The sequence below is a fragment of the Rhamphochromis longiceps genome, linkage group LG18 (assembly GCF_057381845.1).
Source record: "Rhamphochromis longiceps isolate RC_006_pf linkage group LG18, R_longiceps_female_GT1.1, whole genome shotgun sequence".
Lineage (NCBI taxonomy): Eukaryota > Metazoa > Chordata > Actinopteri > Cichliformes > Cichlidae > Rhamphochromis > Rhamphochromis longiceps.
In genome coordinates, this window is record NC_140574.1 from 20,560,128 (window position 1) to 20,584,436 (window position 24,309).

The following is a 24,309-nucleotide window of genomic DNA, read 5'->3' on the forward strand; positions in this document are numbered from 1 at the left end:
GACAGGCAAACAAGAATACCTAGCCTGAAGCGTTTTAGTTTAATTAAAAAGTTTGCTTAATGCTTTCTTTATTTTAACTGTCAGAATCATCCTGGGTGGCCCACACAACGCAGCCTTTGTTGAGCCAACAGGTTCATTTATTGCATGTATTTGATTTGATTTATTGCTTTTGCATATGATTGGAAGAGTGAGTCACTTGACTGCTACATCCTGTTTTCAAGCATCGTTTATCCATCAGATTCAGGTCCCTCTATCTTTATTGCAATCTCTGGATTTGTCTGCAATGTCTTTCACTAATTTTATCCCGTCCTCTCTCACATCATCATTTTTGTTCTCTCACTTCACGTCTGCGTGTATATTTCTCTGCAGATGTTTTAAACGACAGGGTTATTGCTCTAGAGGCTGACGTTTGGACACAGAATGACATTGCTCGGAGCTATGAGCTCATGCTCAAATTAGGGAGGATATCCGGAATCGGTCCCTACATGTCTCATTTAGTCTACAGGGTGGAGGGAGACTGTGTTTATAGACTTAACATTGGAGCAAATGCACTGTGTCTTTCGAAGTGCGTGTGTACTAAGCGTGTTTCTATTGCAATGCCTTTCTAGTCTCCTGAGTAAACATGACACATGAGGACAGGATGCAAGAAGGATGCTTTCAGAGTTTGGAGAACTCGGCCTCACTGGGGAAAAGTGGGAAATAACAAAAGGAAAAGAGGGAGGAGCAAGGGAGAAGCTCAACGTGCCATAAAGTCTTGAAGTTGGGCTCAAATCTGTCCTAATTACCTCTGCTTTTCATTTGCCCTTCTCACCTCATGAATGTGTGAGAACCCAGAGAGCAGGGACTGGGGCCTTGAAAGTGAGCAGAGAGAAATAAGATGAAGGGAGGGCTTGTTGCTAAAGGAAGGAGCACAGTGAAGTGTGCACAGGTGTGTTTGAATGTGCTTCTGTCAGGTGTCTACCTGTGGGAGAATGCATGCTTTTAATGCATATGTATACCTTTAAAACCACTGAGTGAACAGGCTTTTTCTCTGTAGAGTCACTATGTGCTGCTACCCTCTTGACAACTTTCCTTTTTTATCGTCCCGGGTGTCTCTCTCTCCTTCTCTCTCGCTTTCTGTGAACCGTGCTTTGTCAGCATTGGTTGCTTAACAAGAGCATGCTGGGCCCAAGTGGGCAGCGTGCCAGTATCTTGAACTTGCTGGCTGGCATGTGTGCTGCAGAGCGCTCTCATGTCTTAAAGATAACATGGCTGCCAACAGTGCACTCTGCAAAATAGAACCATAACCATAAACACATCTCTGTTCTCCGCTGTCATATTTAATCCAAAAGTCTTCTTTTGTTTTTCTTCATTAGCCACCATCTTCCTCAGCAAGCACGCATGCATCACAATATTAGATTGAATGCCTAAGCAAATACCATAGCGGTCTAGATATCTGTCCAGCCTTGTGCCAAGTTCTATTGCAATGATTAGAAGGAACCTTGGATAAATATCCAATTTTTTCCCCTTCTCACAAATTATTTTCTGAGGCTGCTTAATAAATACTGTTTCCTACATTCCTGTTAGAAATAGTTGTGAGGCTATTGGTAAGACTAAGAGCACAATAAGCATCACACTCAGGAAATTACTTGATAATAAGACAAAGTCATATTTCCCAGTGCTTGTTACCAGTCCAAGACAGTTTGGCTTTTCTGGAACAGATTCTGTCTGGCAGGCTGATAGGATTCATACTCTGCTGCTGATAGGTTCAGCCTGGCTTTTTCTTATGTTATTTTCTTATGTCTCACTCAGCTGCACTCATGCTTCACTGGCTGATGTGTGTGTGTGTGTGTGTGTGTGTGTGTGTGTGTGTGTGTGTGTGTGTGTGTGTGTGTGTGTGTGTGTGTGTGTGAGAGAGAGAGAGAGAGAGAGATGTAGTTTTTTTCAGACATGGGATAACTCACATTGCTGAGGCATAGGTCACTTCTATGTTACGTTTCACATGACTTCATTCAGACATAATCAAAGTGACAGAGTGGACCGTACTGTGGCATCTGATGCTGTGAGGGTCAAGGTTGTCAAGAAAAGAAGAGACATCCTGCTTAGGATTTTCTGAAGACCTTAGTCTGAGACGTCAAGATTCATGCTCAGAGTCTGAGACCCACGAGTTACCTTCCACATTGCCATCTGTGTAGCCTGCTTGCTTTTTCATAAATGCTGTCTTCATAAACTCTCTTCACATTAATGCATACCCCCTCTCTTTTCAAGTCACTGTCCGTCTCAGCCAAAAGCCTCCAGAGTTCCTAAGAAACTGTTGAGCTATTGAGGAATTTTGGGTGTGGGGTCATAATCTTGCACGACCCCACATGTCTACACTAAAAACAATATTTATGCCCAAAATGTGTACTTTAAGTAATTTGATTGTAAATTTTCCATGTAATTTTGCAACATTAATACAGTACAATATGTTAAATTTAATGGGATAGGTTAAATGAAATGTGCGGGATTAGTATATATTCAGTGTATACTCAGCATATTTCACTCAATGATTAATTATTTGAATAAATAGACCTTTGATTTTATATATTTCAGCTACATTTTATCGAGAATTATTGCTTCATGTTTATAACGGCCAAGAATCATTTTTTGAATGCATCTGTTAATCCAACTGCTTGTACAGTGATTGCTAAATGTTTCTAGATCTGACCTAGTAAGGTTGCTTACACAAAGCTTAGATGTAGATGTGAGTACATGTGTCCTTACACAGCAGCTGTCAGTCAAAATGTTTTTGAGAAAATGCCTAATAACCAGAACCCTTACCACAGCGGTTTAATATCTCTGAGGACGAGGAGATATTTTTGAGGGAGATTAATAATGTGGATTCGACCATAATAAGGTCATGCTGAGGCACATAAGGGGATATTGGTGAGCTTGGGGGAATGGCGTGTTGTACTTTGCAAATTGGCCAGACTTCCTGTGAAGGAGAGCTGTTTTCAGCCAGTACCTGTGGGAGAATGTATGCTTTTAATGCATAAGTGGATCAACATTGTGATCAGCATATGCCTCTGTAGTATGACTCACATGTTTGCTTCAGCCCAAATTTGGTTGGACTTAGCTGTCTTTCTCTTGTGCCTCTTTTCCAGCTGGGTGTGGGAATGATTTAGCAGATCACTTCCACATTCAAGTCAAGTCATTTTGCTCATTACACCCTGTCATAGACACTCTGCTTCTTCTGTTTCCTTTTTGCCTCTGTGGCTTCTTTGTACCATTAACGAGTCCCCACAGTGGGATTTAGTCACAAATTCCCAGGTCATTCATCCATTGTATTAGGGGAGGAGTTGCAGTAAATGATGAAAATGGTCTTCTGACTCTCTCCAGCTGTGTCCTCTTTATATGATCAGTGATAGATTGTATCTGCTGCATTGTAAGCCAAGATGAACACAGGTTTAAGCCTTTAAGTCAAGCACAGTGCAGTCTATCATTGGTAAACTGTCACCACTTTGGGTTTTGGGATTGTGATGGGAATTTGCCCTTTAACATGAAATTTCCCACTCGTGGGACTAATAAAGGTATCTTATCTTATCTTAAGAAATATTGTTTTGCGTAGGTCTTGATTATTTAGTATCATCCTTTTGTTTATTGTAGTCAGAAAATACAAGCATTTTATTTTGTTTTCATAGCGTACTGGACTTAGACATTTATACAGACCAGTTTTGGCCCCTAATTTAAACAATACGCTTGCACCTTCCTGTATGCCTGATTTATGATAAAGCTGATAAATGAAAACAGAGGCCACACCTGCTTAGAAAAGTGGAAAATTCTTTATTAGAGTCCCTTTCATCTTGGATTTGTTTAACACCTCAGTCCGTTTAAGGGTCTGTTTCATGTTAATCATATGTTAGCCTAAATGTTTCCTTTCATTTTTTTATGAATATCTGGAGTCCAGTCTCTTTCCCTGGCTCTCTCTAGTTTAGTCTTCATCAGTTTCCACTTAAGTAATGGTTTATTACCTGGACATATTTAAAATTTGTCACAAACTACAGAGAGTCATGCATTTAGTTAGGTTTAGCTAGGCACTTTTGTTCAATTTACCTGTGTATGTAAAAAGGCATCGCCGGCTAATTTGAGGTTGCACCGGACCTATATTCTTTTGCAAATGGAATCATTTCACTACTTAATTTTTGGCAATAAAACATTAAGTTCCATAATATTGTACGTGCAATACGGTTATGCAAATTTTTGATTGTCAATGCAAACTGTTTCTGTGTATTGTGATTGCTCAAGGCATACTGCCGAGTAGGGCAGGGCAATATGGCCAAAAATACTCATCATGATATATATTTGAAAATTTGCGATAACGATATAACTGACAATATATTTGACGCAGGACAAATTACTTTACAACTCCACAACTTTATTAGTGCAAAAAAAAAAAACCCATCAATGTATTTTCACTTAAACAAGCAGCTGTTTTTTTATGTGCATTAAAGTTATATAAAAATGTAACAGTGCAAATGCAAATTCCTTGCTGACAGTTTAATCAAAAGGCATTTCCAGTGGAAATTGGCCAACATATCCTCAGCATAACCATGTATAATATCCACAAAACTTAAAAAGACCTTATACACAAACAATATGGTAATATTATGTTGAAGCACCGTAGGTATTACGAGGCTCCTGACTACGGTAGCTGCAATGCTCTGACAATCCATCAAGCGGTGCGGGTTCATAGCTTAGCAAAGTCGTACTAAAACAATTTTTGACAGATTTTTAAGCGCCGTGTGCGACATAAAATCGGTTCGGTAATAACGGTAATAACGGTAATAACGACAGCCCACTTGCATGCTCTACCAAAAAATGTGCTTTGGTGTGTATCTGCCAAACCAGTTCCACACCACTGAAGTTGCAGCATTTTTACAAACTTGAACCAAAATTAGCATATGTCAGAGGTTCCCAAAGTGTGGGGCCCGCCCCCTGGGTGCGGCCATTGTGGTGGGTGGGTGGGGGGGGGGGGGGGGGGGGGGGTGAAAAGAAAAAACAAAGTGACACTTGGACACTGCTAACACAATGGACATGTTTTTAACACAACCTGACACAAACGCAAAGCAGGAGATGAGGCATGGCCAAATATGTTTCCAAACCAACTTTCTTCCAAGCCAAAGACTAGAAAATATGGTGAAGCATATCTTCCCTTTGGCTTCACCTGCACAAGTGCCAAGGTAGGTCTCCCCTGCAGAACTGGTTTTCCCTGTGTCAGGAGCACGCGCTGGGCTCTCCAAATCACAGACAAACAGTATCAAACATTCTTGATTTTTAGTTCACAAACACTTCTTGTAATGACTAACTACTCCTGACAGTTTGGAGATGTTAGCTCTTTATACAGTAAAGTTACTGTACTGTTTTTGAACCCATTTTGTACAGAGAGGCATTTTTTTGAAAAATGTATTGATAGCAATGTTGAATATTATTACACAGGAAAAAAACAACTACACATAAAATAATTACACCTTTCTAAATGGAGGGACAGTAACTGCGTGTGTATATGTAAGCGTGTAAAACCTGAAGATAGTCAGATTAACAGTAACAGTATTTTGTCTCTATCTGCCATTCTGTAATTCATCTCTTGTACCTTTGACGTTGCATGACAAACTCTGTATTCCTCGTCCACAAGTAAACGCAAAAAAAAAAAAAGATTTTTCTTGTAAAATAAGGGGGGGGGGGGGGGCTAGCAAAAAAGTTTGGGAACCACTGGCATACGCCATGGAATTTTGTTTGAGTCACCACTAAATACAAAGTGAAGACTTTGAAAAAGCACCGGAGGTTTGGCAAAAACTGCACATAGAGCAGGTTTTTGCTAGTGAACTACAATAAACAGAGAATTTTAATCTTTTAGAGTTAAAGGCAATAATTTGGTGGCATGAATCCTGGGAAAGAAAAATCAGTCTTTCTATTGAATATTTGCGTATATGACCATCCCTACACCTTCTGCACTCATGCAGCCCCCTATCAGCATCCCAACCACTGTGTTCCCTAGCCTTTTCATTTCCTTTCACATCTTTAGAAAGTTTCACAATCTGAAACTTTTGTATGAACTAATGTTCTTACTGCATGGAGCAATGCTACATTTTTCACAATCTAAGCCAGAGTTAGAAAAAGTATGTCACTCGCTGGTCCTTCTCTTTTCTTTCGTCATACAGTTACTCAGAATGGATGCTGTCTAATCACTTTTCCCATGGTGTTGACTGGGTAAAATATATTTTGTTGCTATTGTCACACTTCTAGTAACACTTGCTGCATTTAGATGCGCATACTTGTAATCTATATACCAATAAATTAAAGAGAAAATGGGACATGACTAAACTCCTATGGCCCTCTTAATGGTAAGTACCAGAGGTTCTGTCCATCAATCTGTCAACAGTGTCTACCAGTGCTGACTGTCTACATTTCCCCTTTATGGTATTAGCCACTTTAGCAACCACCCCACCACTCTCCCCTCACCCCCTTCACCCACAGCTCCTGAGCTCTGTCTCCTCTGTCCCTGTCGTTCTCTCATCTGCTCATCTGCTCATTTCCCTGCAGCCGATCATGTTTCCCCTCTTTTGCCAAAGCAGAAAGCATTGCCCCCCCTCCGCCACCATTCAGTCTCCATGTTCAGTCTGCCTCCCTGCCACATTATAGGGCAGTGCACTGTGGACACTGCAGGATATGAATTTTTCATTTTTTAAATTTTTCTTTCCTTACCTATTGACACAGCAGGGTTGCCATTTAGATTCCCGGAATGCTTACAGTGAAATATAAAGCCCCCACACCCCTCCCTCATTATTCCAAACGTTCACCTCCTGATAGGACAAGACAGGCAAATTGGGACTTGGAGCCAAAGGTCAGCTACATTATGTGCACATACATTTTGATTGTATATGGGCTTTCAAAGAGGTTTTTCAACTCAAAGTGTTCTTGGCAAGGGGCAGTTGTCCGATTCTTTTAGGTCAAACTTATGTGAGCAGCATGTTTGCGCCTGGTGTCTGACAGATGAGTCATGCTACCACTTTAGATTTTAGATGTATGATTTCGCTGCACAAGTATGATGAATCAACAGATTAATTCAAAGACTTATTAATAGTTTATTACCATTAAACGGGGAGATTGTGTGACACTGCAGCTCTTCCATGTAACCTAAGATGACCAGCAGTGCGTGGGCGATGATGGACCTATATACAGTATTTCTGCTAATTAAAACAAGAATATGTAATCTACACATATGTCACTATGTCACATAACTGTGTGGTGACCTGTCTGAAACCCAAGCGTGTAGGATTAAAATGCTTTGCCTGAGAACATGGTTGGTCAGGTTCAGTCAGGACTGATTGCCAAGATAGGAATGACCCACAACTCCATGGTATGAGAACAGTGTCTCCGGTCTCATTATCACGGTATTACCACATCTCCAAGCACACGGAAGCACACACACATCTACAGGGTCACATATAGATGCTTGAAAATAGACATACATAGAAGCAAATATGTAGATTCTCTCTGCTTGTGCTCGCGCAAAAATTGAAATCAGTGTCATCTGTGATACCCTGTATCTCAGGTTTTCATAATGGGATTTGGATGTAAAGTCCAATAATGGTTGTAGGGTTACAAAGTTTTTTATGCACACACACACGCAAGAACTTGAGCCCTCAAGTGCATCATGCAACACTTGTTTTTATTACTGTTTATCCACCAGCTATCCCACAGTAATTAATTTTAATTGAATTATAATTATATAGCGCCACATCACAACAGCACTCACCTCAAGTCGCTTTATATAAGGTACAGACACTATAATAATACAAAGCAAACCCAACAATCAAAGCACTTGATGACAATGGAAAAACTCCATTTTAGGAGGAAGAAACCTCTGGCAGAAACTCAATTTGCCAGGATAACAGAACAAAGTTAGATTGCAATGCAACACCTCTACAAGCATGCCACTTCCATTATTAGATATACCCTCAGGGGACAAAATACATTTTTTGGAGTATTTTTACCTAATGCAAACATATATAATTCCATCCATCCATTGTTTTGTCCACTTGCCCAATTTAGGCACACCCGGGGGCTGGAATCTATCCCAGCTTTTAGGTTGGGAGTTGGGTTAAACCTTGAACTTAATATGTTTCCTTTTATTCTGTTTCTCTCCTGTTTATAACTGAACTGGACGTAGTATTTGTGTAGCAGATTTGGTGGAATTTTGCCTGTTATTTTACGAATTCATAATTTTCAAGAGGATACTATCAGCGGTGCAGCAACCTGAGTTTCAGTGATGTGAAGTGAACAGGCAAAAGAACTGTTAGTGAAGTGAGCACTTATGAATTAAACTATTTCAAACAGTAGGCAAACATTTGAAATGCTACCTTAACGAGCAACAGATAGTTGCTCTAACAGTTATTTATTAGAGAGTCACCCAAGGTATTCAGATGTATCCTGGAATGTCCACCAGCAACCCATTGTCTATAATCTATAAACCAATGGATGAAAGAAAGTCTGGAATTTTCAAAGACTGCTCACAGAGTCTTTAAATAATTAACAATAGCCTCTATAATGCAACAGCAGTCAATCTACTGGTCAGACAGAATAATTAACCTTTAATAATTAACATATGCACATCTTCTGCATGCGTGCATTGTGATTTAGACTGAGGAATCCATCCATACAGTAACAACTGTGTAGCAAAAGCAAGAAACGCCAGTTGTGACAAAACCATAGTGCTGTGCTTATTTTTGACTTGGTGATTGTGGCAGTTTCATAGTGACACTTTAGCTTTAATTGAGACAGTTAAACAAAGGGTTGGCATGCAGAATGTAAAGTGGAAATAACCTCCTATGACTTAAATCCAGTATTTTAGAGAATGACCTTGGCATAGCATTTGGATGTGGTGCAATACCTTATTATAGAGTCATAAATACATTCTCAGTTTAAGCCACTGTAGGGCAAAGGCGTCTTCCTCATTGTCGCTGGCTGCTATTTTACACATTTAATACATTGTTTATTCCAAACGGAGAAGATGTCAGATTGCACCACACGGCCACAGACAAACAAGGTCTGTTCATTTGTTTCCATAGAGTTAGCGTGACAATTATGTGTTTTGAATTTCAGTGTTTTAGGACTTCCTAGCAAATTAAAGATAATTGCCTCGTAAAAAAATATCCTCCAAAATAATCCAGTAAGGCTTCATTTCCCAACAGGATCACAGATGGGAGGCTGTGACATAGTAATGATAGCCACCCACGAGTGTGTGTCTGAACTGAGTGTGGTCAAATCCAGAATTAGGTACAGTGGTTAGACAGAACAATCAAACCCCACTGAGTTCCACGCAATGCTAGTTGTGGCTTAAAAAGTGGCCTGTTTTTTGTTCTTAGTATATTTCCCAGAACTGGAAAATGCAGAGAAGCCCACAACAGTCATGCTTGACTTATCACAGAATGAGAATCTAGATCTGTCTAACCATAGGAGACAACTTTTTCGAAAATCACAGATGAATAAAAATTTAAAAATGAGTCATGGGAACCAGTTCACACTGTATATGAAAAATCAAATGCTTGTGGAGTATGGTATAAGGCAGCTTATGCCTAAACCAGACTGTGCCTGGTCATCACTGTACCTTTCTATGGAGGCAGGTTCCTTCATGGTTCTTGCTGTTAGTGCATTAGGTCTTTTGTGGCTTCTGTTATATAAACTTCCTTTATACAAGTCTGCAGCCCTTCTCTTATCTGGTATATGCTGAGTGACAAGATGGAAGATTTGCATCTTAGTAATGAGTAGGTGAACAGTAACTTTTGAAGGTTAAATTACAGCTTATACTGAAGTTGCATTCTAGGTATAACTTATAAATTGTACCTTCAATTATGTATTGTGAATCTACAATACTCCCTGGGAGCTTATGTTTATATGACTCGCCTCCAGATTTTTGTGGCTGCATGAATATATGTGTGGGTTGTTCTACCAAGTTAATCGAGCAAAAGGCAATGATAGGTTATAACTATAACCTCTGCCCCCAGAAGGATAAGAATGAGGTAAAACACTGTGTTCCCTGCCTCGTAGCTTTGCTTAAAATCTGAACTGCTGGAATGTTTGAATAATTTAAACCGCACCTCACTGCAAGCTGTCACCCAGAGAGGTTTGAGTAGAATCATAACATAACATAGCAGTCATAACTTATCACTTATTGTTTGTCACGGGGAGTGTGGAAAGGAAGAAAGGTGGGTTTTTGTTCCAATTCTATATATTCGGACATGGACACGTTTGAAGTAAGAGCTGCAGAGAGACAGGGAAGTCCAATGAGCCCAGGGGCCAAATGAATCCAGATGTCAGAGCATGTTCATAAGGTGGAGTCGGGTTGTACGGTAGTTGTTTTTCCTTGTTTAAAAGGTCAGTCGTTTCTTTATTCCATTTTTCCTGGCAGTTTCCCACTCTCTTCCCTTTTTCTTCTTTCGTGTTCTTTCTCCGTGTCACTCTCTTGGCAAATATGAAAAGCTCTTTTAACAAGTATGGAATGTCTTAAGGATTCAGTGATCCTGTCATAAACCCACTGAATGATTTGCATCCACTTATGGGGCTGCTGAGAGCTAGAAGACATTTTTTGTTCACCTCTTGTCTTGAGAAAACTTCTGTTTTCTTATGTAGAAAAGACGCTCTGTCTCGCAGAGAGAAAGATTAAACCACGGTATTTCGGAGCATGATAATGTTATAATAACACTATGTAATGCCGTGTAATCTAAACCCGTGGTTGCATCTTGTGGTATAAATGTCCTGCGGCCATTAAGCATTGCGGCCTTGACTGGCAGGCAAGCAGGCAGACCTCACATTGATAACAACTTTGTAGACCAGGACCGGAGGCTTAGAAGACAGTGAAATGGCACTAAAATGCTGTCTTTACAACTTCTTTGGCAGTCTTGCGATTTTTTTCTTTGCCCACTCCCTCTCTTGGCTTCCTATTTTTCTTCTCTTCTACATCTCTTTTTAGCAGGACCTCTTTGAAGGCTTTTCTGACAGCTTTCAGCAAGCAATCCGGCTATAACTTGTCACCCTTTAGCTTTCCAGTCATATTACCTAACAGAGGATTTTTTCCCCATGTCTCTCGCCCTTAGTTCAATCACACATTCTTTTGTTTTCTAGGCCAATTTTATAGGCAGCAACGTTAAATGTTAGCGGGAGCAGCCCCGATCACAGTGATGTTGTTATCGGGTGTGTTACAAATGAGTTGTGCTTTTTACTGGCTTGTGGGGAGTCCCAGTGTGTCACAGACGGCGGTCATATTAGTGCAGCTGTTGAGGAGGACATGGCTGTTGTTATCCTTCTGTCTGTGAGATGGGAGGGGCTGGACACACACCCACGCATACACACACGCACACACACACACACACACACACATAGATTTGCTTTGGTGAATGAAGTCTGATGAATCAACATCCTTGTTAAGTTAACATTATTCCGGATGTTTATCAATAAATAAATAAATAAAATTAAAAGTCCAAAATGCCTCATTAATTCTTCATCTGTTATTCGTCTGTTTTCGGTCCCACATACAGTACTGAACAGGTACTGGAGACTAATGTTCTTTTCAGTGACTACTGTACATGTATATGTGTTTGTACCTACATACACGTGTGTGCATGGTTGTTGGAGTGAGAATATGTGCGTCGGCCCCCTCTTTCTCTTTTCTCAGTGTCTGTACAGTTGCTACTGTGCCTTTATGTTTGGTCATGCTTTCAAGGTGACATCACACACCAAGAGAGGAGGGTTGAGTCCGCGACATACAGACAGAAACCCACAGGAACCCACACACTTACATGGAAAAAAAATATATGGAAAGATGGTGGAAGTAAGATCATGGGCGCAGTGTAGAGTTTTGAGTCATGTAGGTGAAATAGGTTGAATAACCTTCAGATTTCAGATTGCAATATGAAATAATTGATGTTAACATTTTTTAAAGTTGCATTCAATGGGAAATCATATCAATTAGCAGAGAAAAAGTTCAACATTTTAGTAAAATGAAAAGAAAGAAAATTAATTTGGTTGCAGCTCAGCCGTAGACCTGCTAATTTGTATTAAGTATGTACTTAATAACGTAGCAGATTACAATGGTCAGCATATTATTAAATCTTTATTTCTCTCTCTGTAGAAAAGCAGAGGCATCTTTTCTAAGACATGCATACTTTGCGAATATTTTCCATAACTTTATCCAACTGCAATTCTCACCTCAACTTGATAAACATAAACCAAGCCTAACTGTTTAGCTTCCAGGGTTTTGATATGTGTTTGCAGTTGAAATGCCTTATGCAATTCCTGGTGAGCTTGTAGATCATGTAATTTAAGATTTATTGATGATAGTAATGAAATGTTATTTACTTTCCCTCTGTCTTATTTCTGTGTCTCTCTCCTTTCAGACATGTTCCAGTCCCTATTATCCTTCTCTCAAGGCCACCTGAGTTCGCTGTTGGAGGGAAGCTTCCCATCTCTGTCCCAGCAAGCACTACCCCATGTAAATCAGCTTTTTTCCTCCCTCTCCCTCTACCTCCGTGGAGGTAATGTCTCTGTGGAGGGAGAAGTCCACCATTTTTTTAACAACCTCTTCCCACTTGCATACACGCGCCTTATAAATCCAGGCGTTGAAGGCAGCATAATGGTGGGCAGTAAAATGGGTGACTGTCTCCGTATGATCCGGCCAGATATCAACCCGTTTGGTAATCACGCTGTCGTCATGGCCCAGAAGCTGGCTGGGGCTTTGGGGTTTGGGCGGCAACTCGGTCTGGCCCTGGAAGAAGGTCTGGAGGTCATGAACGCAACCGAATATGCCAGACTGAGCAAGGAGTGCGTAAAGTCCCTGGTGAAGATGATGTACTGCTCCCACTGCAGAGGTCTGACGTTGATCAAGCCCTGTGGGGGCTACTGTCTGAATGTAATGCGAGGCTGCTTGGCTTGCGTGTCAGAATTGGATCAGCCTTGGAGGAGATACACTAGGTTGGTGGAGAAACTTACCCATGCCATGGCCGAGCAGCACAGTTTGGAACTGGCCATGCTGGGCGTCAGAGGGCACGTTAATGACGCCTTGCTTTATACAGAGCTTCATGGTCCACTCATTACTGCCACGGTGAGTACACACTGGTGAAACATCGATCATAGGTTTTAATGCACAAGAAAAGGGCTCCAAAACTTTTCTTTTTTTTGTTTGTTTGTTTAATATCTTTGTTTTAAACATGTACCTTGGCAAAGTTTAATATATTGATTGGAAAGCTTTTGCAGCTTGCTTGTCAGTTATGACTTATTTTTTTCCAGCAGTGCAACAAAGAACCCTACACACTACATTAATGTTTCTGCTACGTTGAAACTTTTCAGAGAAAAATAATGTTTATACTGAAAAGAACTTTAGCCCCCACCAAGTTAACTGAGGCTAGAGGAATAATTTTTCAAAATGGTAAGGCAGCTAAAAATCTCCATTGTTTACATTCTGACTGTGGAAATATTGCTCATTGACTATGGTGAACCTGAGACAAAAAGTGGATAAAGCGTATGCAAGTGAGTGCACTTGCATGCTATAAATGCTACCATATGGTTTAAGCAATATGTGTGCACAAGTTAATATTGTCAACAGCATATAGAGAGTTTTATAAACTGCTGCCAGAGAAACCTGAAGCTAAACCTGTTCTTTTATGACAGCAAGCATTACAGTTAAGCTGTACCTAGTTAGGCAACTTAGCAAGTAGTACAGAGGTTATAATACATATTGAGTAGTCTTCTTTGATTATTGGTTTCAGACAAAATAGCTTTTGAATCAGGCCATTATTATCACAAGTTCAAAGCACCAGATTGTAATTGCCTAGCAACATCTGTGTAAATAATTTTTCTTTGCCTAAACTTCAAATAATATTTATCTAGAAGGTAAGAAAAACATATTTCATACTTGTAGCAATTCTGGTGACAAATGGCCAGCAGCATATTAAGTAAGTAACTTATGTGCTTCAACATGTGAAACCAGCAGTGTGGCTCTTTAGTTGTGGAGGAATACTACAAAACATAAATGGATCCATATTAATGCATAGACAGTTATAACCTGCACAGATGCTTATAACTTTCTCTGTTTGTGTGTAACAGAGGAGAGTTAGGTGCCAGGCTTAAAGACTGACCTAATAAAAATATGCGGGGAGAGAGACCAAGCTTGTATTTCATGTGTGCGTACGTGTGCCTGCTTGGTATTCATAGGGTGGCAGGCAAGCCCAGAGCAGGGGACTCAGCAGCATGAGGACAAGTGGTACAGAATTGAAAGAGTTCCAGCTAGGCCATACAATCTACACCTAGTAAGCTGACAAAAAAAGGATCTGGATACTAGTGGCTTTCATATGTTTGAGTAAACACTCACCAAGGTTGGAGCATAAACATGAGCACCCATGTGTAAAAAATCATCACACACGCACCCGCACACTAAAAGGCCTACGAGTTCTACGAAATACCCATCGAACCCACTAAAAAATGTTAAACTGTGGTACAAGTGCAAAAATGTGCTTAACTAAAGTCGAGTTGAAAAAAACGAACTCTGCTTCTTTTTTGCCCAGTCAGAGTATTATATGGAGTTGTTATTAAAGGAATTATTCTGACTGTGCGGTTTAATTCTGGGATGCTGTCCCAAGCCATTTGTGGTTGCGCTTTCATTTACTCTGTTAGCTGCAGACTACATGGTCTCCAATATACGTTGCCATACAACACATTGTACATACAAACTCACACAAACGCATACACAGAGGATTGCCCAAGGATGACATTTTTAGCCCAACCTAGCAACCTAGGTCTAACACATTCCTGCTTTTATTGATATAGAGCCTAACTGTGGGTGGGTTGAAGGGAAGTGATTATAGATTTTGGTAGATCCTAGAGTTGGATTATGAGAAGTAGACACCATTAGGGAAAATATGAACAAATATGCAGTAAAACAGTTACTCTTATTGATGCAAAGAGCAGCACCAATGTTCAGTGAGGCTTTCTCAGAATACAGCTGTGTTTAATTCATCTTAAAGTTTCTCCAGATTCAGCTGTGCTTCTGAGGCCATTTGTTGAGATCATTACAAAAATGATATGGCTCATTTGACCTACAGGGAAACCTTATATCTTCATGTGTGGTTATGATGGCCAGACTAGGATAACTCTTAACACATAAAAGCATGTTTTTTTTCTCACACATTCATTCAGTGACTCAGTTGCTTACTAAGCTCTTTATGGTATGTATATGAGAAAATAGCAACAGTGGTCCATATTAGAACAGTTTATATGCAGGTCTACCTTATCCGCTTGTTGGTTTTACCACACCTTCTCATTACGGTCTTACGGAGGAATGATAATAGCAGACTGGGCCTTTAGATAATGGAAACAAGGGCTCGTGGGTTGATTGGAAGCTTTCCATTTACCATCGCGGCACCTCAGTAGACTGCAGAAGTTTACATAGCAAGCACTTTTTCTTTTACACTTGGCAACAATAAAATTAAGGATTATCATTGGTTTGAAAATACAACCTCACTTTCAAAAGTTGGGATAGTAGGCAGAATATAAATAAAACTGAATTTATCGAGTTGCAAATGATTTGAAGCCTATATTTCATTGTAAATAGAACAAAGACTAAGAACTGAATGCTGCGACTGAGAAATTGGACTGTTTTTTAAATTAAAAAGTATGCTAATTACAAATTTGATTGCAACTAAAACACACATGGATCCATCCTACAACTACTTAGGTTAATTGTCAACAAGTAGTAACACAAATGATCAAACCAAAGAGGCTGAGTGTTTTAGAAGTAAAGATGAAGAGGGATTCACCCAGCTGTAAAAGGTTGTCTCATCAAATAGTTAAGCTATTTAAAAATAATCTTTATGTCTTTTTAGTTAGCTTTAAAAATGTTTTATATGATAGTTTTATTATAGTATTGTTAAAATAGAGAATCGAGATAAATCTTCAGGCAGTGCTGCATTAAAAATAGACACAGTTCTGGGGTGGATGTGGCTTCACTGGTTTAGGAATACATGTGAAAAAGGTCAGTAAATTTATTGTGTTGCTGCATCCACAAATGCAATTTAAAACTATTATGCAAAGATAAAGTCAGATATAAAGAAGATCCACAAAATCCACCATCTTATCTGGGTTTGTGCTCATTTAATTTGGAGTTAGGCAAAGTGGAGAACTGTTGTTCTTAAAAGTTAAATGGAATATCTGGTCTAAAGACATTGTTCTGTATCAGTGTGTGGTTCAAAAGACAGTGTCTTAGGTACTTTATAGTGCACGTGGCATGGGTAACCCACACATCTGTGAAAGTTCCACTTGCTGAAAAAATGTAAACAGGTTTAGGAGCACCATGTGCTGTCGTTCAGATGTCTTACTTATTTTAGCAGGACAGTAGCAAACTACATTCTGCACATGTTGCAACAGCACATGGTTCTGTGACCAAGAGAGTACAAAGATCAAACCCTTTTTAATAGTAATACACGAAGGAACTGAAATCTTTAGTTCCCAAACAATTAGAAAGGTGATTAAAAAGGAGGTGATGCCAAAAAATATGTTTACTTTATATGTAAAATATGTACTTTCAGACCATTTTCATCATTTGTTTCAGATATGCTGATGAAAACAGTTCAGAAGGTCTTTTTTTTAATCATCTTATATGACACACATGCTCAGGCTTTTATATATACTTTCTGTATCTGATATTTCAGACTGTTAGCTTAATGTTTGCTGCCAAATAATGCAGATGGCAAATCTATATGCTTAAACCATCTTTCTAAATTGCGTGTGCCTTTGGCACGCCTCTAAACATCAGGCGGAGTGACTGACTTAGTCAGCAGTCCATTAGCTAATGATGGTTGATGCAGCCCATCTTATCCTCAGTCGCCCTCACACTCTCAACTTCTCTCACTGTAATACTGTATGCTGATCATATGCAGCCACACCACAACAAATATACAAACAAACAAGAAATATAAAAACAAACAAATGAATAAATAAATGTTGTTATAACAGCCATAAATGTGATTGAGAGTGGAATGCCTTTGCCTCTGAACACAAAGCAGTTGCACTCAGTTTAATATCTTTCTCTAGTAATCTTTACTTTGGAGTGATGGATTGACAGAATCATATTGTTTCAGAAGGCACACCATCTTGGATCAATCTAGTGGAATCTAGTGTGTGGTTTTTCTTCAGAGCTCGTGGTCGGCTACTGGATGGATTGTTTGTACAGACAGAAAACAGGCAACAAAAAGAAACTTTATCAGTATAATAAATGAAAGAATGTTTCCAGCACTTTGGTATATTGATCATAGTCTGTAAGCTTCTCCAATCAAAGTCCAGATTTGTGTAATAAACTTCAATAGTGCCATCCAATGTAATAAAATCATGTTTGTTTATTTATTTATTTTTTTTGTCTATTACATAGTAAATCAGAATACCTCATCAAGTCATATTACCTCTCATATTGATCCAAAAAAAGTCGGATTCCTGATGAGACTTTTTGTTCTTTACAACACACAAATTCCTGATACCTTCTCGTGGCTTAAGCCAAAAGTTAGACGTCTCTCCTAATTAAATAAACATAAACACATTTTCTGACGCTGAATGCACAAAAATCACACTTCAGTGATTCTTATTTATAGTGCTTCCTGAATCCTGTATTTTGAACTAGCTACCATAATAATATCAGGCAGCAGCTGCTGCAATGTTAACACAAGTGCCTGCTGCATCTGTGTTATGATTTTCATGGTAAACGCTGGCCCATTAGAAGCCTTCATGAACACATGGGCTCCCAGTTTCTCTTTAGATGCTTATTTTCTCTCCCTGTGGCCGTATGTTCCACAATATATTGTAGAGACAGACAAGATGAACTCACTTGACTTTCCCAGTCTCTTTCTCTTGCTTTCTTTTCTTTTTCTCTATATATAACACTACTTGAATCCACTGAGACATCTTGGCACATTCGGTATCTGTAATTCTCAGAAATGTATTTACAGTTTTGCATAAACGTTGTCAACAAACTCCACAGTAACACCCATATTCACAAGAAGAAAAAAAAACAAAAAACAAAAAAACAAGAGGCTCTCATTTTTAGATCATCTGCGAGTGATTTAATCAGGGTAAACAAGCCTCAGTGTGGAGAGAGGAACTCAGTGTGCTCCTTACAGACTGCAATCTGAAGGACTTTTTCCTGTGATATACGAGTGACTGCAACTCTCTTTAATTAGCACTGACATCGTTTGGACAACGGAAAAAGGAGAGAGGGGAGGACAGCTCAACAGAGACTGAGAAAGAATAGACAAAATGATTTAGACAAAATGAATGGAGCCCCACAAAGACTGCAATGAAGAACTGTTAGAGAGGCAAAGGGCACACAGGGGGAGACGTGTAACAGTGTAAATTGTCTACACTCTTTTAGTCAGGGTTGTCGGAGATCTTCCTGTATGAGTGGGAGGATTGCTATAGAAAGAAAAGTAGGTTATTCAACATTTTGTTTTTAGCTACTACACATAATCATACTCACTTCAGTTAAATTCAGTTTTATTTGTATACTGAAAAAAAACCATCACAAACTGCTAAAGATGCCAGAAAAGTCAACCAAACAGAGCATTCACTATGAGCAGCACTTGGCAATGGTGGAAAAGAAGATCTCCTTTTAACAGGAAGAGACCGCTGACAAACCCAGACTCAGGGAGGTGTGGCTATCTGCGGCGAATGGTCGGTTAAAAAGTTAATGACGTGCCATATAAAGATGTGGGGATTGAAAAGAGGTGAGCGGAGGACAAATACTCAGTGCATCATGGGAAGTCCTCCAGCAGCCTACACCTAAAGCCAGTTACACACTGGAAACAATTTGCTGTGAGAGACCACAGAAAGATATGCGGGAGTGGAAAAAACTCTCTTTAACTTCAAGGTTAGAAACTGAAGGTACTGCCAATGAAAGTGCAGAACACCGTTTATTGATATATGACCAGGTAATAAATATATTATAAGGTCACAACAGTAACCAGAGCCTGGGATGTCTGCAAGCAAGCTTCAAATCACTTCCTGTGTATACGTGGCTTAATGTTTCATGGTCAGCTTTTACACAATGTTTTTACATAGAGGTGCTTTATTAAGCTCACACAATTAATATGGAAAAGAAAACCCACTAAAATTAAAACCAATTTAAAAATAAAAGAAATGGTGCTAATAAATAATATTTAAACTTAAATTCAGCTTAAATATGTTGTAAACAAACTATAAATGCTGCTTTCTGTTTATCATTCAAAACTTGGTAGCTTACCATCATAAGCAGATCTAATCACAATATTTAACCCTGACCAGCAAAGAGCTCATCTTGAGGTATGCAGATGTATATAATTTGTACATTCCAGTTTATGGAAACAACACATTATTTACAAAGCAATCTCCTTCATCCACAAAAGAAACCATAGATAATCATTGTGGATAATCAGCTTTTGACATACATGCCTTGACCCAGCTATGCTGCTGTTATTATTAACAACAACAAGAATAGAAAGCTTTTATTAACAAGGGGTCACAACAGGGGTAGGGGGTAGCTCCACACAACCCAAAAGGGAATTGTATCTCTTTCCTGGACTGAACCTGGGATCTTGTAATAATAATAATAACAATAATAATAATAATAATGCAATATTTATCAATCTGTATAGACTGTCTGATGCCACAGTAACACCTTATAGCCTAGATCTGTGTCAGTGTGTGGTTAACCATATAACACAGCCTGGCAGTGCTGCTGAGGGAAGAGAGAGGCTTTCTTATTCCCCTAACCCACCCACATGTTCCCAGAGGGGTCAGGGTTTGAACTGGCAAGTATCCAGTTGCAACCCTGCTTCATTAACCACGAGGCCTCTGCCACAGTACCGCTAGTCTGGCAAAATAAAGACAAAGTCCGTATTATACATACATGTTTATGTGTTATTTTTGGATAATGTTATATTGTTATTACAGACTTTCACACATTGTGCCCAGTGTTGTTCCTCACCAAGTCATTTCGGGGGAGAACAAAAGATACCTTAGAGTCTATGTATTTCTTCTGTTTTTACATTAACGTTTAATCAGCAAAAAAAGAAATGTAAACACTTGTGCGCACATAATGAGCCTTCCTTTTCTGTTTTCATGTGTGTAGCAATTAGCGGTGCAGTTTTTTTTTTTCTTCTGCATAGTTACCATGCTGCTCAACGGCACAAATTCTTTGCGGTCTCTTTGGGGAAAACATAATAAATATAATATACAGCCATGTTACCAATATTTTAACCAGTGGCTGGTTGCTTTCCCACTGTTATGATAGGACTGTACTACTGTGAGTATTTTCTTTTTTGTTTTCCTTTAGTCTGAAACCACAGTGAATCAAGTCAATTAATTTAACAACTTCTTTACTTTTGATCTTGCAAGTGCTTTTTCCAGCCTGGTAGCTTGTTACATAATGCTCATTGAAACATTCATATGAAATTAAATTAAATTCTTGTTCCAAAGGCAATGTCTCTTCTCCTACTACACGTTGGTGTGCCATTTCTAAACTTCAATGAAAGGATTGGATGATGGTTTGATCCTATGAGCAGTTTTTAATGATATCACCAAAAACGAAAGAAATTTGAAGTTTAAGTTCCTTGCTATAATCACTGAAGTGGAAGTTTCCTTATTTGTTTTCATATATATTCTGTTACAATGTTGGATAAACACGTCAAAGGTAGCTAATATTTCAGTATTGAAAACTTCTATACCTCAAAAAGTCAGGCTTCAGGCTGCACTAAATGCTTAGGATCAGGCAGTTCATTACTTTTATATAAGTATTATAAAACAGAGGGAATATTCTTGATCTCACACAGGATGCTTTGATTACGAATACAAACTTCCAAATTCCCAATCAAAAGACAGGCACTCACAAGAAATTTGGCTTTCAGGGAGAATTGCTGAAATAGCTTAGTTTCGGATAGTTGATGAACAAAAGGCTGCACTAAGGCCCAGTGTAAGATAAACAAGGATTAATCAGAACTGTGATGTCAAAGTATTCCAGTAGAGGCCAAGAGTGTGCATAATGGAGATTAGTGTACATGATAGTTTATAATTCTGTCAGATGGTTCAAAAGTGGACATTGTTTGATCTTAGGTCAGGAACTGATGATATAATCCAATCTTGGCTCCTTTTTTAAAATTTCTTTATTTTTATTTTTTTCAATTCTCTCATCTACCATCAGAGCCATGAAAAGGAAATATTTTATATGAAGTTCTGAGCTCACCTAGAAAGGGCATTTAACTGACGATGACTTTGGCGCCGCTTACAAATATGGTATGATTCCTAGAGAAACAGTTGGTAGCATTAGGCAATGACATGTGATTGTTTATATGCACATTTAGCACATACCCCATCGGAAGAAGAGGGTCTTCACTGAACAGACAAGCTAATGCTCATCTCACAATGTGTTGTGCTTGGGGTCAGGGGGGCTGAGAAAGTTCTCCAGGCTTTACTGGATAATCCCTTGATAAATAAACTGGGAGGAAAGACCACCACTGCTATCTGTAAGCTAATACTCCCCTAGAGAAGTGATGGCAATGGGCTTGGCTAGCTTGGACGCGATTATCTTGCTGTTCTCTGTTTTTCACTCTCTTACTTTAGGAAGATATTTAAGTAATGCACAGTTCTTCATAAAGTTGGAACAACATAGAAAACATGAAAATAGATCATATCTTAGACCTTTGTGAGATTTAAAAAAAAAAAAAAAAATTTATCCACTTTGGAAAGGGGTTATGTGCAACTGTGTTGATATGCAAAACTGTAAATCCACACCTGTAAAACATACTGTACACATGCAGTGTAGTTGTAAAAACACTAATCCACCCTCCCTGCAGCAGTAGAAATCAAATTTCACTGGGTAGCTCAAATGCACATAGAATACATGCCTTGTATTTCCCTAAAGTCTTCCACGTGGAGAAGATCCATCCCATCAATCTGCCCCCTCCATCAGTCTCTGTCCTCAGGCAATCATATAAGGAATGCTCTGTAAAATAGCTGAAATTGTGAAGGTATAACAAGGGCAAGCAGGTGGTCACACACACATACACACTCAAAACCAAAAACTCACGCTGGGCCCAAATGGGATTTCCATTCTCACGCCATCATCAGGTCATGAGATAATTGATTTATGGCCGTGTTTTAGCTCATGTCATTATTCAGCCTGTCATCTGATTGGCTTTCAGGATTATGTGGTTATCAGAGCCAATCTATAAGAGCATGTGTATTTCTCAAGAGTATCCTTAAGAGGATCCTGTTTATTTTTCCTGACAGTCACTTTGTGTTCAGTTTACACTGTATGTTTAGTTAGGCATAAAAATGATTTGTGTTAGTGTTATTGTTTTGAAATGTAGGTCTTTCTTTTGGACCTCTTCAAAAAGTATAACATTTGAACCTCTTCTCTGTGGTTTGGTAATGCAAAAAAAAGGGGTAATGCAAACAAAACTGAGAGTGACCCCCTCTTGATGTTCATATTTTACTCAGATGTTTACATTTTTGTCTGAAAGAATAGCGCAATGTTGAGAAACGCAGATGAGAAATGGCACTTTGAAAAGTTCACAATGACAGGATTACACCCTATCTTAATTTCTCACCACTGCAGAGTTGTGATAACCTGTAGCACTGCCCTCATTTGTCACACACTAAACTTTATTTAGCACATTTGGTCTCATGCGATTAAAGAAAAAAACTTTTGAGAGAGTTTCCTAATAGAAGTATTAATAAAAAAATGTCCTGTTAATAAGTTTCAGCTCATTTATATATATATATATGTATATATATATATATATATATATATATATATATATATATATATACATATATATATATACATATATATGTATATATATATACAAAAAAAACACCCAGCACGCCCCTGCGGGCGGTTTATCCTTCAAGCTCGGGTCCTCTACCAGAGGCCTGGGAGCTTGAGGGTCCTGCGCAGTATCTTAGCTGTTCCCAGGACTGCGCTCTTCTGGACAGAGATCTCCGATGTTATTCCCGGGATCTGCTGGAGCCACTCGCCTAGCTTGGGAGTCACCGCACCTAGTGCTCCGATTACCACGGGGACCACCGTTACCTTCACCCTCCACATCCTCTCGAGCTCTTCTCTGAGCCCTTGGTATTTCTCCAGCTTCTCGTGTTCCTTCTTCCTGATATTGCTGTCATTCGGAACCGCTACATCGATCACTACGGCCGTCTTCTTCTGTTTGTCTACCACCACTATGTCCGGTTGGTTAGCCACCACCATTTTGTCCGTCTGTATCTGGAAGTCCCACAGGATCTTAGCTCGGTCATTCTCCACCACCCTTGGGGGCATCTCCCATTTTGACCTCGGGACTTCTAGGTTATACTCGGCACAGATGTTCCTGTACACTATGCCGGCCACTTGGTTATGGCGTTCCATGTATGCCTTGCCTGCTAGCATCTTGCACCCTGCTGTTATGTGCTGGATTGTCTCTGGGGCATCTTTACACAGCCTGCACCTGGGGTCTTGCCTGGTGTGATAGACCCCAGCCTCTATGGATCTTGTACTCAGAGCTTGTTCTTGTGCTGCCATGATTAGTGCCTCTGTGCTGTCTTTCAGTCCAGCTTTGTCCAGCCACTGGTAGGATTTCTGGATATCAGCCACCTCCTCTATCTGCCGGTGGTACATACCGTGCAGGGGCCTGTCCTTCCATGATGGTTCCTCGTCTCCCTCCTCTTTCTTGGGTTTCTGCTGCCTGAGGTATTCACTGAGCACTCGGTCAGTTGGGGCCATCTTCCCAATGTATTCTTGGATGTTCCTTGTCTCATCCTGGACTGTGGTGCTGACACTCACCAGTCCCCGGCCCCCTTCCTTCCGCTTAGCGTACAGCCTCAGGGTGCTGGACTTGGGGTGAAACCCTCCATGCATGGTCAGGAGCTTTCTTGTCTTTATGTCAGTAACCCCGGCGGAAGGGGCTACATGAATAGGATGAGGGACCTATGGATACATATATATATACATATATATATACATATATATGTATATATATATATATATATATATATATATATATATATATATATATATATATATATATATATATATATATATACATATATATATACATATATATATGCAGTGTATTTTCTGAGGTCCTGAGCAGTCAGAAAGGCCCCTTTTGTCTCTTTTTTATCACTCACTTTGTGCTTATTATTTCTGTTATGGCGACTCCTTCACGGTATGTAGTGGTTTTTTCCCCTGTATTATTATTATTTTTACCCAGAATAGTTTTCTTCCTAGCC

The 24,309-nt window shown here is 39.4% G+C and overlaps 1 protein-coding gene across 2 annotated transcripts in view; it reads left to right on the forward strand.

Annotated features, from left to right (window-relative positions):
- The window catches only part of gpc5c (glypican 5c), a 112,604-nt gene that overhangs the window by 16,229 nt on the left and 72,066 nt on the right, over window positions 1-24,309 (forward strand). For both annotated transcript variants that reach the window (XM_085388424.1, XM_085388425.1), the window contains exon 3: window positions 12,411-13,114. In XM_085388424.1, the coding sequence (XP_085244550.1) occupies window positions 12,411-13,114 (704 nt within the window). The remainder of the gene's footprint in view (window positions 1-12,410; window positions 13,115-24,309) is intronic.